General features: G+C 45.2%; 2 protein-coding genes across 3 annotated transcripts in view; both read left to right on the top strand.

Moving 5' to 3' along the window:
* The window catches only part of LOC131128713 (uncharacterized), a 4,675-nt gene extending 2,240 nt beyond the window's left edge, over positions 1–2,435 (top strand). The window contains exons 2-3 of the mRNA XM_058071819.1: positions 1–315; positions 797–2,435. The exon at positions 1–315 is cut by the window's left edge and continues 252 nt beyond it. Of these exons, the coding sequence (XP_057927802.1) occupies positions 1–315; positions 797–1,251 (770 nt within the window). The 3' untranslated portion in view covers positions 1,252–2,435. The remainder of the gene's footprint in view (positions 316–796) is intronic.
* rasgef1ba (RasGEF domain family, member 1Ba) overlaps positions 1–14,546 on the top strand; it is a 45,682-nt gene that overhangs the window by 14,088 nt on the left and 17,048 nt on the right. The window contains exons 1-4 of one of the 2 annotated variants that reach the window (XM_058071815.1): positions 3,829–4,242; positions 9,836–10,018; positions 10,622–10,744; positions 10,824–10,961. In XM_058071815.1, the coding sequence (XP_057927798.1) occupies positions 9,842–10,018; positions 10,622–10,744; positions 10,824–10,961 (438 nt within the window). In that variant the 5' untranslated portion in view covers positions 3,829–4,242; positions 9,836–9,841. Of the gene's footprint in view, positions 1–3,828; positions 4,243–9,835; positions 10,019–10,621; positions 10,745–10,823; positions 10,962–14,546 lie in introns of those variants that run through there. The other variant, XM_058071814.1, reaches the window with a different exon arrangement.

The following is a 14,546-nucleotide window of genomic DNA, read 5'->3' as shown; positions in this document are numbered from 1 at the left end:
AGCTCTGCAGCTTTAAGTACTTTGACGAGATGGACGCGGTGCTGGGACGGAGGACTGACGCGGGAGCGGGAGTGGGAGGCGGGCCTCATTTGAGTCCTTTCCGGGGTCATCGTCTCACGTCTCCGGGGATCACGGCGAGGGAACATTTTAGCTCGTCTGAGGAGAAAGGAAGCCGGCAGCCATGGCCGCTAGACTTTCAAGTCAAGATGGAGAACGAAGACGATTCCGAGTTCAGCGACGCGGGAGTCACGCAAGAACTCGGAGAGAGACGACCGGATGTTTGTTTCGGGTCAAATGTCCATCCTGTGCCTGCAGGTAAGTCCTCTTCAGTTCCGTTTGGGAATCTTCTACATAGATTTATGCACTTTAATTAAAAGATAAACAATATATTTTTTCCATATTGATAACTTCTCAAGACCGATACGGTACTGATCACTTTTTTTAGATTTAAATGTACTGGAAGAACTGGAAAAAATTAGGATTTGACCGACTGTACTGTTGATTTGTCCTAATCAAATATCATAACATTACTACTATCAGGAGAACCAGAGTATAGACCGGTAGGAGCCATCTAGCATGGCCCAGCAAGGTGCACTGTATTCGGGCACACACTCCGACTTGACACCATGGAGGTTTTTGTTGAACTTTTTTGCCGGTGGTAGATGTGATTATTGTTGACAAACAGCACACCAACAGTCAGGCCAGTACGTGACGATAAACATATTGCTAACGTATGCTAACTTGATGCTAACACCAGCACGGAGAACCTCATTTTTTGTGTGTTCTCCTATCACAGCTTCTCCCTCCTGCCACGCGGTTCTGCCTCCGCCCGCCCCACCTCAAGCGACCTCCCCGTCCCCCTTCCTTTCGACCGAGGTTCCGACGACACCCGACGTTCTCCCCACCGAGTCCGGCCGCCTGGAACCGGTGCTCCATCACCTGTCGCAGTGCTTCCAGCAACTCGTGTCGGAGACCCGAGGCCTGCTGGCGCAGCTGGAGAAACAGAGGCAGGAGCAGGCCCGCTGGCACCAGGAGCTGCTGAGCCAGTGGATGCAACGGGAGGAGCAGCGGCAGAAGGAGGCGGCCGAGAGGGAGGAGCGGCGGGAGAAGGCCCACATGGAGCATCAGATCAGGGTTTTGGAGCTCCTCACCAGCCTGGCCCGTGAACAAGGATGCAAATGCGGAGGCGGAAGAACCGCAGCCGAGGCGCCGACTGGGCCGAACCGCACATCCAACAAGGATGGAGATTAGGATGCTCCGGTTCTTACTGGTTGGATTGGTGGACCGCGTGAACCGTGTCAGATGACCTTGAAACATAAACAAACGTACCCCCCCTCTCATATCTCTTCTTGTGTTTTGTTGCCTTCATCACAACCAAATTTGCCCCCCCCCCTGTAGCTGAGGTGGGTGTTTGATGTGGGCCAGTTCAGACCGGATGGCTGCTTGTTGGGTTTGTTGTGTCTGGCGGCGGCGTTTGCGGCGTCCCGTGTAGAGATTGCAGTCGTGACCTCTGAATTGTCGTCGCCATCATTCCCAGCTCGACGGATTAACGGGAAAACTTCAATCTGCGTAATCCCAGATTACGCAATACTGGCCGGTGAGATTTTGAATGAGATGTCTTCAAGTCACATGTCATGTTTTTTTTTACACTAAGGCCTCTAGTCCGGTCGCTTGTTAAATAGAAAATAATGGAGATATACTGCAAATAGTCTGTTCCAGGGTCAAACCGGGGCCATCATAAATGATTTATTATTATTGCAGATGGACTGTTTGGGTTGTCTGACAAGATGTTTCACCTCTCGCCTCTAGTCTTTGGCATAAGCAGACTAAGCCCGAGACTAGACAAAGTGTCCTATCTAGTCTTTGAGCATCGACTGACTAAGCCCGAGACTGGACGATGTGTCCTATCTCGTCCCTGAACATAAGCAGACTAAGCCCGAGACTAGACAAGGTGTCCTAGCTAGTCTTTGAGCATCAACTGACTAAGCCCGAGACTAGATGAGGTGTCCTATCTAGTCTTTGAGCATAAGCAGACTAAGCCCGAGACTAGACAAAGTGTCCTATCTAGTCTTTGAGCATCGACTGACTAAGCTGGAGACTAGACGAGGTGTCCTATCTAGTCTTTGGCATAAGCAGACTAAGCCCGAGACTATACGAGGTGTCCTATCTAGTCTTTGGCATAAGCAGACTAAGCCCGAGACTATACGAGGTGTCCTATTTAGTCTTTGAGCATAAGCAGACTATGCCCGAGACTAGATGAGGTGTCCTATCTAGTCTTTGAGCATCAACTGACTAAGCCCGAGACTAGATGAGGTGTCCTATCTAGTCTTTGAGCATAAGCAGACTAAGCCCGAGACTAGACAAAGTGTCCTATCTAGTCTTTGAGCATCGACTGACTAAGCCTGAGACTGGACGATGTGTCCTATCTCGTCCCTGAACATAAGCAGACTAAGCCCGAGACTAGACGAGGTGTCCTATCTAGTCTTTGAGCATCATCAACTAAGCCGGAGACTAGATGAGGTGTCCTATCTAGTCTTTGAGCATCATCAACTAAGCCGGAGACTAGATGAGGTGTCCTATCTAGTCTTTGAGCATAAGCAGACTAAGCCCGAGACTAGACAAAGTGTCCTATCTAGTCTTTGAGCATAAGCAGACTAAGCCCGAGACTAGATGAGGTGTCCTATCTAGTCTTTGAGCATAAGCAGACTAAGCCCGAGACTAGACGAGGTGTCCTATCTAGTCATCTAGCATAACCAGACTAAGCCCGAGACTAGACGAGGTGTCCTATCTAGTCTTTGGCATAAGCAGACTAAGCCCGAGACTATACGAGGTGTCCTATTTAGTCTTTGAGCATAAGCAGACTAAGCCCGAGACTATACGAGGTGTCCTATTTAGTCTTTGAGCATAAGCAGACTAAGCCCGAGACTAGACAAAGTGTCCTATCTAGTCTTTGAGCATCGACTGACTAAGCCCGAGACTAGATGAGGTGTCCTATCTAGTCTTTGAGCATAAGCAGACTAAGCCCGAGACTATACGAGGTGTCCTATTTAGTCTTTGAGCATAAGCAGACTAAGCCCGAGACTAGATGAGGTGTCCTATCTAGTCTTTGAGCATAAGCAGACTAAGCCCGAGACTAGACAAAGTGTCCTATCTAGTCTTTGAGCATCGACTGACTAAGCCCGAGACTAGATGAGGTGTCCTATCTAGTCTTTGAGCATCGACTGACTAAGCCCAAGACTAGATGAGGTGTCCTATCTAGTCTTTGAGCATCAACTGACTAAGCCCGAGACTAGATGAGGTGTCCTATCTAGTCTTTGGCATAAGCAGACTAAGCCCGAGACTATACGAGGTGTCCTATTTAGTCTCCTAGCACAAGCAGACTATGCCTGAGCCTGGACTAGACCTGTTCTATGGGGTCTTGGATCTTCTACTCCAGTTCTTGCTCCGACAAGATTGCACTCCGTTTAATCTGAATTCAGACCGGAGCAATTTAAATCATACAACCTTTGCATCTTTTCATTATGTCATCCCCCCTGAGCCCCCCCCCCCCCCCCCCCCCCGCCATTGACTCACCCCCGCGTCCCCCTCCCCCCCCCCCTCCCACCACTTAACAACACAAAAGCCGGACGTCAAAGCGGATCATCAGCGTCTCAACAAGGGAATGTTGCATTAATATATTTCACCCGTGTCATTTGCATGTCCTTTGATTGGTTGCCATGGACACGCAGCCTCCGGGGGGGGGGGGAAGCGCGTAGGGGGAGGAGCCTGGACAGGAAGTTTCGGTCAAGCAAACATAACACATTTTATTTCATGCATATTCCATGCTAGCGGTGATATTTTGGACCACACAGAACCGAATCAGAGTTCTAACAACATTTTCGGTGGATATTAAATTTAATTTTAGAAGAGGGACATAAAATATGAAGTAAAAACAACGTGACTTTTGAGTGGGTGGAAAGAGAAACAAAAGAAGAAATGAATTGGGAGTGCAGAGGGGCGGGGTGAAAGAGCGAGTAGGGGGGCGGGCCTAAGGCCCTCCTCTGTGCTCTGATTGGCCGCCTCTTTCCCCAGCACTTAAAGGCGTTCAAGCCGCCTCTGAGTCGAAGTCAGACCGGGAGCGGAAGTCTTCCAGTGGACGTGTCGGTGTCATTCATGCCGTAGTATCGGCTCACACGGAGAAAGATTTCCACGCTTTGTTTTGTTGTTGTCGTGGGACAGGCCGTACACCCGTGGAAAAGTGAGGTAAGATGACCACTTGTAGTTTTCTAGTTTTTTTTATTTCCATTGACTAAAGCCGTGGAAATGATGCACGTTGCAGCGCTAATCAATGAAAGTAGTAGGTTCCGGTAGTGCACCGTTTGGACACCCCACGACACGCACACACCTCCTGGCTAAGCGGATTCCCTGCAGGATAGGTCAGTGAAGTTAATCCCTACAATCTTGACTTGTCCACGTCGTTGATTGTGTTTTGGTTTGCTGACGGTGTCCACGGCATTGGGTACGCTAGTCTACACTAGTATAGAAATAACTAGTGTGGACGTCATGTGGAGTGGTGCAAAGATGATGATGCATAGTATGTGAACATGATATGGAGTGGTGCAAATATGACTTTACTCAATTCAATGAACGTGATATGGAGTGGTGCAAATATGACTATACATAAAATAACATGATATGGAGTGGTACAAATATGACTATACATAAATTAAAATGATATGGAGTGGTGCAAATATGACTATGCATAAATTAACCTGATATGGAGTGGTACAAATATGACTTTACCCAATGAACGTGATATGGAGTGGTGCAAATATGACTACATAAATTAACATGATATGGAGTGGTACAAATATGACTTTACTCAATGAACGTGATATGGAGTGGTGCAAATATGACTACATAAATTAACATGATATGGAGTGGTACAAATATGACTTTACTCAATGAACGTGATATGGAGTGGTGCAAATATGACTACATAAATTAACATGATATGGAGTGGTACAAATATGACTTTACCCAATGAACGTGATATGGAGTGGTGCAAATATGACTACATAAATTAACATGATATGGAGTGGTACAAATATGACTTTACTCAATTCAATGAACATGATCTGGAATGGTGCAAATATGACTATGCATAAATTAACATGATATGGAGTGGTGCAAATATGACTATGCATAAATTAACCTGATATGGAGTGGTACAAATATGACTTTACTCAATGAACGTGATATGGAGTGGTGCAAATATGACTATGCATAAAATAACATGATATGGAGTGGTACAAATATGACTCTACCCAATGAACGTAATATGGAGTGGTACAAATATGACTCTACCCAATGAACGTGATATGGAGTGGTGCAAATACGACTATGCATAAAATAACCTGATATGGAGTGGTACAAATATGACTCTACCCAATGAACGTAATATGGAGTGGTACAAATATGACTCTACCCAATGAACGTGATATGGAGTGGTGCAAATATGACTATGCATAAAATAACCTGATATGGAGTGGTACAAATATGACTCTACCCAATGAATGTGATATGGAGTGGTACAAATATGACTATACATAAATTAACCTGATATGGAGTGGTACAAATATGACTATACATAAATTAACCTGATATGGAGTGGTACAAATATGACTTTTTTCAATTAACATGATATGGAGTGGTACAAATATGACTTTTTTCAATTAACGTGATATGGATTGGTGCAAATATGACTATACACAAATTAACATGATATGGAGTGGTACAAATATGACTTTACTCATTTCAATGAACGTGATATGGAGTGGTGCAAATATTAATTTACTCTATGAACATGATATGGAGTGGTGCAAATATGACTATGCATAAATTAACATGATATGGAGTGGTGCAAATATGACTATGCATAAATTAACCTGATATGGAGTGGTACAAATATAATACATATACAAGTAGAAAGATATAATCAATTAAAAATCAAACAAATCAATAGAAAATAATATAATAAAATCAATAAAATAAGGAAACACTCAGAAAAAAAACATAAAATGAACGTCTTCATAACTCATTTCTACAAACTTCTCCTTTTGACATCAGTTCACAAGTTCAGCATCTGAAACTGGACCCGGTTCTCTTTTAGATCCACTTCTGTTCAACCAAACTGGATCTCGTTTTGCTTTGCTTATTCCTCCAAAATGCTGACTAATCATTTGAACCCCCCCCCCCAAAAAAAACCCCAAGTTTTCCTTGAATCCAAATGATGTTTTTATAAACCCTGTGCAGCTTGTTCCTACTCCTTTGAGACAGATGGCTGCTCCCCCCCCCCCCCTCTGTATACCGCCCCCCTCCCCGCCCAACTCCCAGCGACGGCTGTGTCATTTTGTTTGTTTACTTTTGCCGCCTGGCTAGCGAGCTAAACCGACGGCGGCGTGCCAAGGTTCCTGCAGGACTTGAGGACGTCTCCCCCCACTTTTATCTTCAGATGAAATCACCACGCGCCCCCTCTCCCCCCTGCACCTTGGAACCATCCTGGGCCCCCCCTCCTTTCTTCAAAGAGAGGTGTCACGCTAAGTGTATTTTCTTGCTATGATGGAAGGTGACGGCCATGTTGGATTATTTGGAAGGCTCAGATCAAATGTCTCAAAGGCCAACGCCACACCTGATACCTCATCTCGGCACTTTGGGATCAGATCCCCGTTTCTTCAGGCGCAGGATTCGTACGTCTTGAGGGTTCCTGGGAATACTGAAAGGAAAAAAAACAATTGCTGCTACAGTCTGGATTTGCAAGGTCTAACGAGCGCTTCCATTTTTCATATCACACTTTTCACTCGCTTGAAATTGGAGCTGCTGCCGCTGAATTCTACCCGGAAACAGGAGGACCAGGCAAGTCTGGCCCTGCATTGGAGACCCACTTTGGTGGCCTTTGGGTTTTTTCCCTTTGGAACGCCAACGCTATCGTACTAGCAACCTCCAACCATACAATGTGATATATCCAATGATATCATGTGTGGCATGGGCTGCTGTGCTTTCCTTGCAGGCCCATAATAAATATGTAGACTAATCAGATGGGTTGCGCTCCTCTTGCAGATCCATAAGAATAAGTATGATGGCGAATCAAATAGGCTGCTGTGCTTTGTTTGCAGGCCCATAATAAATATGAGAACTAATCCGATGGGCTGTGCTCCTCTTGCAGATGCATAAGAATTAAGTATGAGGACTAATAGCCTGCTGAACACTTTGTTTGCAGGCCCATAATAAATATGTAGACTAATCAGATGGACTGCATTCCTCTTGCAGATCCATAAGAATTGTATGAAGAATTGTATGAGGACGAATCAAATAGCCTGCTGGACACTTTGCTTGCAGGCCCATAATAAATCAGATGGACTGCATTCCTCTTGCAGATCCATAAGAATTAAGTATGAGGACGAAGCAAATAGCCTGCTGGACACTTTGTTTGCAGGCCCATAATGACTATGAGGACGAATCAGATGGGCTGTGCTCCTCTTGCAGATCCATAACAAGTATGACGGCGAATCAAATAGGCTGCTGTGTTTGTTTGCAGGCCCATCATAAATATGAGGACTAATCAAATGGGCCACACTCCTCTTGCAGATCCTTAAGAAGAAGTATGAGGACTAATCAAATAGGCTCTGGAGCTTTATTTGCAGGCCCATAATAATTATGAGGACTAATCAGATGGGCTGCGCTCCTCTTGCAGATCCATAACAATAAGTATGACGGCGAATCAAATAGCCTGCTGCGCTTTGTTTGCAGGCCCATAATTAATATGAGGACAAATCAGATGGGCTATGCTCCTCTTGCAGATCCATGATGTCCATCCAGGATAAATTATAAAAATAAGCAAATGTGCTTTGCTTGCAGGCCCATAATAAATAATAAGTATGAGGAATAATCAGATGTGCTGCGCTCCTCTTGCAGATCCATAAGAATAAGTATGACGGCAAATCAAATAGCCTGCTGCGCTTTGTTTGCAGGCCCATAATAAATATGAGGACTAATCAGATGGGCTGCGCTCCTCTTGCAGATCCATAAGAATTAAGTATGAGGACTAATCAAATAGGTTGCGCTTTCCTTGCAGGCCCATAATAAATATGAGGACTAATCAGATCCTCCTCTTGCAGATCCATGATCTCCATCCATGATGAATTATAAAAACAAGCAAATGTGCTTTGCTTGCAGGCCCATAATAAATAATAAGTGTGCGGAATAATCAGATATGCTGCGGCCCTTTGCTTTCAGACCCATAATAAGTGTGAGGTAACAACAAACACATTGAGACGGGCAAAATGTGTTTCACTTGGCTTTACATTTTAGGATTAGATGTCACCGTTCCCAATTTTAGGAAGAATGAGCGTCCGGCTATGCTACCGTGCTAAAGGTCTGCATACGTACAAAGAAGAGAGCTGGTCCGCGTCCCTGCGTGGACGCCACATGGTGCAGCAGATGCCGTGGCTGTCCACAGCTCTCATTCTCATGGAAATGGGCCCCCTGCTTGTCTGGAGGAAGAATAGATGTTGGCGTGTGGATGTGGGCTTCATGTGAGGGCGTCATGTGAGGGCACGGCTGTGGGAAAGGAGAAGACGTGGGCGCTGTGCAAATGTGTGTGTGGTGAGACTTAATGCTGTTATGTCTTCATCCAGCACCAGCCGCCCTCACATGGGGCCTAGTCCTGTAGTGGAAGAGGGTCACGTGACCACCGAGTGAGCCGATTCTTCATTCTTCATCCTTGCGAGACTTGTTGGAAAGTTCAATACGTCCATCGTTGTCGGAATGTTTTAGGGCAGACCCTTTTCCGTGCATAAGGACAGAGTGGGAGTTTGGTGTGGAAGAAGTCCATCAAACACCTCAGGAATGACAGACACTCCTTCCACTTCCTTCCCGGAAGAATGGAAACTGTTCTCGCAGCGGGGACTCCATTCACATCCTGCTTTTTCCCGGAAATTTTTGGATTTGGAAACTATATTCCCCATAGGGGCTGCACGGCGGACAAGTGGTTAGCGCGCAGACCTCACACCTAGGAGACCAGGGTTCAATTCCATCTTCGGCATCATCTCTGTGTGGAGTTTGCGTGATCTCCTCGGGTTACTCTCCGGGTACTCCGGTTTCCGCCCACGTTCCAAAAACATGCCGACTCCAAATTGTCCATAGGTATGAATGTGAGTGTGAATGGTTGTTTGTCTATATGTGCCCTGTGATTGGCTGGCCACCAGTCCAGGGTGGACCCCGCCTCTCGCCCCAAGACAGCTGGGATAGGCTCCAGCAAAGACCCTCGTAAGGAAAAGCGGCAGGAATTTCATGGAAATCGTTCCAGTCAAAACTCTTTAAGAGTGTTTTAGTGTGAAACAGTTATTGAACGGAATCGTCTACGTTATCTGGGACAGGATACAAGCTTGTAGGGGTTAATTTTTTGGGGGGGAAATGAGCGGTCAAACCTGGATCCAGTTCATATGTTCGGTCTCTTGGGAGTCGTTCTGCGGGTTCTCGGCAGGGTCGTTAAGGGTTCAGCCCCAAGGCGTTGAAGCATAGAGTATAATCTCCAATCTGTCCTTGTGGTTTTCCTTGCTCCTCCAGATGCCGTATCAGACCTTAGAGTCCCAACCGCAGTTTTCGCTTTAGTCTCCATTTTCAGGCAAATCCAAATAAAGAAGGAAGGAAGGGTGTCGTCCGTCCTCAAACTTTATCCGTCCGTTCGCACAAGCTATTTGTGACTGGTTTTCTTGGACCGTCCTTCGCCGGCCTCTGTGGTTCTGCGGGAGAACGACCCAGACTGACCTTTCGCTTTGGGTCATTTTGGTTGCAGGACAAGATGCCTCAGACGCCACCATTCACGGGGCAGCACAGCACCTCAGGCTACAACAAGAACCTGTACCAGACCAAGGAGGAGGTCTACTCTGGACTCTACTACCATGACAGCAACCTGGCCTCCGGGTCCTTGGAGGCCCTCATTCACCACCTCGTTCCCACGGTGGACTACTACCCTGACGTGAGTATCCGTATTGTTCTTTTGGGGAGTTTTGGTGATCTTTCCAACAAAATAATAAACAAATAATGCTAATGCTAATAATGCTAATCCCCCTCGGTCCACCCTCGGTCCACCCTCGGTCTACCCTTGGTCCCTCCTCTGTCTACCCTCGGTCCCCCTCGACCTACCCTCTGTGCCCCCTAGGTACCCCCTTGGTCTACCCTTGGTCCCTTCTCGGTCCCCCCTTGATCTACCCTCGGTCCCCCCTCGGTCTCCCCTCGCCTCCGGTCATGAGGTTCGGGTACTGACCGACAGGACAAGGGCCAAGACAATAGAACCTCCGCATTGAGAGGAACCAGATGAGGGGGCTCGGGCACCTGGCCGGGATGCCTCCCAGATGCCCGGGAAGTAGCTGGGCAACAGGGCGGTGTGGTGTTCCCTGGTGGGCTACCTGACTTTAGGACTTTGGGTAAACAGAAGGAGATGGAAGGATGGTTTCGGAAACTAGAGGTTCTGCACTCTGCAGTCCCATACGGGTCATTTGGGTTATCCAAGGGACCGCATCGCGGCAGGTCTTAGAAGACGAGGCTTAGATCCTAACCTCATCCCTTGGTCCATCCACAGAGGACGTACATCTTCACCTTCCTGCTCAGCTCCCGCCTCTTCATCCGCCCGTACGAGCTCATGTCCAGAGTGGGCCACTTGTGCGTGGAGCAGCAGCGACTCGGCGACGCCCAAGCGGACAAGGTGGACGCCACGTTACCAGCTCCGGGTTGGGTTCCCTTGACGCTTGTCTGACGCTCACGGGTCTTTTTTCCGATTCCAGATTCGACTCCGGAAGATGGCTCCAAAGATCCTCCAGCTGTTGACGGAGTGGACGGAAACCTTCCCCTACGACTTCAGGGACGACCGGATGATGCGCAGCTTGAAGGAGCTCACCCACCGCCTCTCCAGCGGGGACGAGGTAGCCTCCCTCACTTAGTTAGCAGTTAGCATTGTTAGCATGGGTCCACCAGCTTTGTTGTTAGCTGCTGTGTGTTTATTTTTGGATTGCTAACAAGGAAGCAGCAACATTTTGTAAAGAGGTGACAGAGGACGCAAACCTACCCTAAAGGGAGGGCCCCCCGCCCCCCTGCCCCCGTGCCCCCCATCCTGTTTGGGATGCAGGTTTCACATGACTCGTAAATAGAGCAAGTACAAGTATTGATCCCCGTTTAATCTAAAAATCAATAGTGTCACCCGCCCCCCCCAGCCCCCGCCTCCCCCGGATGACACATTAACAGCTTCCCCCGTGGCACGCCATTAAATGTGCACTCATTTCCTGTCCTTTCATGGCCACGCGAACATTAAAAAAAAATGCTTAGCTTTCACAAAAATATATTTGTGACAGATGATCCCATTTCAGGAACGTTATTTGGTGTTTTCATTTTTTTTTTAGAGTGGAATTTGGGAATATTACTTAAGGAAAATGCAGAATCCCGGGAAAAAACAGGAATCTTTGGGATGGGACAGTAGACTGACTGAAGGAGCTGAAGTTTTTGACGCGGAAATGGTTTGAATCCCTTCCAAAATGCCGTACAAGTAATAATTCTCTAAATGTAAATTTGTGATACGGAAATGTGGAATTTCCGGAAAATGTGAGAAATTTGGGGATGTGGACAATAGTTATCTTGGATATTTCAAAGTTGGAATGGTTTTCATCTATTTCCAAATCAATAACGAGTAAGAATTGTCACAGTTAAAAGCAGTTTTTGTAACGGGAAATCTGGATTTATGGGAAAGGTGGGAAGTTGTGCGTGCGGAAAATAGAAATCCCAAATGACCTGAAGATTTTGACATTGGAATGGTTTGAACTAGTTGTCAAATTTGGAACTGGTAAGAATTCTCCAGCTCAAATGGACTTTGTTATAGGAAATCTGGAATTTTAAGAACTTTGGGGAATGTAGAAAATAGGGAAAAGTGGAATTTTTGTGGTGTGGAAATTAGATCGCCTGAATAGCTTGATAATGGAATGGTTTGAGTCGATTGCAGAATGCGAAACAAATACGAATTCTCAACATCCAAGGAAATGTAGGATTATGGGAAATATGGGAATTTTTGGAATGTGAAAAATTTTACAAAAGTCTTTCATGCTGGAAGGCGTTATGGGAATTGTAGAACTTTGTGGAAAGTGGGAATTTTGGGAATATGGAAAATAGATAGCCGGAATGATCTGGAGGTTTGGACGTTGGAATGTTTTGAGTCGGTACAGGAATGTGTCGGGAGCATGAATTCTCTCGATTTTTCAATCTTGAATTTGTGGTGCGGGAAATGCTGAATTTTTAGGAGAAAGTGTGAATCTGTTGCAGAATGGGAAATGAGTAACAATTCCCAAGACCAAAGTGACTTTGTGCTACAGAGAACATGGATGTAGTTGGAAGGTCGGAATTTTCGGAAGGTGGCAAATTGCATGCAGGTCCTGAATGAATGTCATCACATTGGAATTCTTTGAATCTTTCCAGAAATGTGCGAATAAGTAAGAATTGTGAAGATAAATTGTAATGTGTGTTTGAGAAAATGTGAAATTCCGAGGCAAAGTGGGAATTTTTGGCATGTGAAAAGTAGACGGCCAGAAAGATCTTCAGGTTTTGAAGTTGGAATGGTTGGAGTCGTTTACGGAATGGGAAACGAGTAAGAATTCTGAACATCAAAGGAAATTTGTGTTAAAGGAATTGTAGAATTTGGGAAAAGTTGGGAATTTTGTAAGGTGGAAAATTGTAGAAAGGTCCTAAATGAACATTTTCGCATTGAAATGCTTTGAATGGATGGAGAAATGTGCAACAAAAAATGTCCAGATTGTCAATGGGAATGTTGTTGTTATGGAATTACGGGAAATGTGGGTGTTTCTTTTTAAACTTGGAACAGTTGAGCGGGATGAAATCCTCACGATCATCTTCAGCATTCACACAATCGGCGTCTTTATGGAGAGCCACTTCCTTCGAAACAAAACAAAACACGATGTTCCCGGCAGTCCCATCTCGGCCGGGATCACGCAGCTAATCACGGAGATAACAAACATCCTTTAGAACATTCGGCGCGGAGCTCATGCTGTGATATTTAGCTAACCGCGTCCCCCCCCCCCCCCCCCCCCCCCCCCCCCCCCCCGGCGTGCCAGGAGTTCACATACAGCCACGAGGCCTGGATATGAAATAATCACACTGCTGTTATTTGTACGGGACATTCTGGGATTTGACAACATCCGCATCCACGGAGCGCTCCCAGCATTCCGCTGTGCACGGAGCAAGACTGTGGAAAAAAAAAATAAAGTCCTGACAGTGCTTTAAAAGTATTTTTTAGAAGATTTTGTTGAAATCTAAGCCAATAAATCCAGCAGAATATAAAAAATATCCGACATAATCTACCCACTTTATAGCCTTTTGGTTTGGAATATTTGCATTCTGTCAAGCAATATATCAGGGAAGCTCTTGAAAAGTATATTTTCCAAGCTTTTTGTAAAATCTAAGCTTGTAAATGTAACAGAATATAAAAGTAAGATACATACTGAAGCCAGCATACGACAATTTGGTTTGGAATATTTGACTTTCACTACATCATTTGTAAGGGGGCGGTCTTTAGAAGTATATTTTAGAAGCTTTTTGTGAAATCTAAGGTGGTAAATGTGGCAGAATATTTAAATAAGTTACTTATTCAATCCAGTAGATGGGTTTTGTTTTGGAATATTGGACTTGATATTGGACTAATATGTAATGAAAGCTCTTGAAAAGTATATTTTCAAAGCTTTTTGTAAAATCAATTTGGTTTGGAATATTTGACTTTCACTACATAATATGTCAGGGGCGGTCTTTAGAAGTATATTTTAGAAGCTTTTTGTGAAATCTAAAATGGTAAATGTGGCAGATTATTAAAATAAGCCACATATTCAATCTAGTAAACAAAATTTGGTTGGGAATATTGGACTTGATATGTAACAAAAGCTCTTGAAAAGTATATTTTCAAAGCTTTTTGTAAAATCTAAGCTTGTAAACGTAACAGAATATAAAAGTAAGATACGTATTGAAGCCAATTTGAAGCCAATTTGGTTTGGAATATTTGAGTTTCACGACATAATATGTCCAGGGCGGTCTTTAGAAGTATATTTTAGAAGCTTTTTGTGAAATCTAAAATGGTAAATGCAGCAGAATATTAAAATAAGTTACTTATTCAATCCAGTAGACGGGTTTTGGTTGGGAATATTGGACTTAATAATGGACTTAATATGTCAGAAAAGCTCTTGAAAAGTATATTTTCCAAGCTTTTTGTAAAATCTAAGCTTGTAAATGTAACAGAATATAAAAGTAAGATACGTATTGAAGTAAACATACGACAATTTGTTTTGGATAGCGCTGCTTGGCTAAGCTGCCAAAAACGTGTCGGCCTCTCAGGGTCAGGTGCGGCGCTACAGGAAGTGGCAGCGACTCTCAGCCAGGAAAATAAAAGACGGAATGAGCGCCACCTGCTCGACCCACTTCTTGGATGAGCGAACGTCCCCCCCCCCCAATGTCATGTTCAG

The sequence above is a fragment of the Doryrhamphus excisus genome, chromosome 4 (assembly GCF_030265055.1).
Source record: "Doryrhamphus excisus isolate RoL2022-K1 chromosome 4, RoL_Dexc_1.0, whole genome shotgun sequence".
NCBI lineage: Eukaryota > Metazoa > Chordata > Actinopteri > Syngnathiformes > Syngnathidae > Doryrhamphus > Doryrhamphus excisus.
Note: the sequence above shows the minus strand (reverse complement) of the source record. Positions and strands in the feature narration are given on the sequence as shown.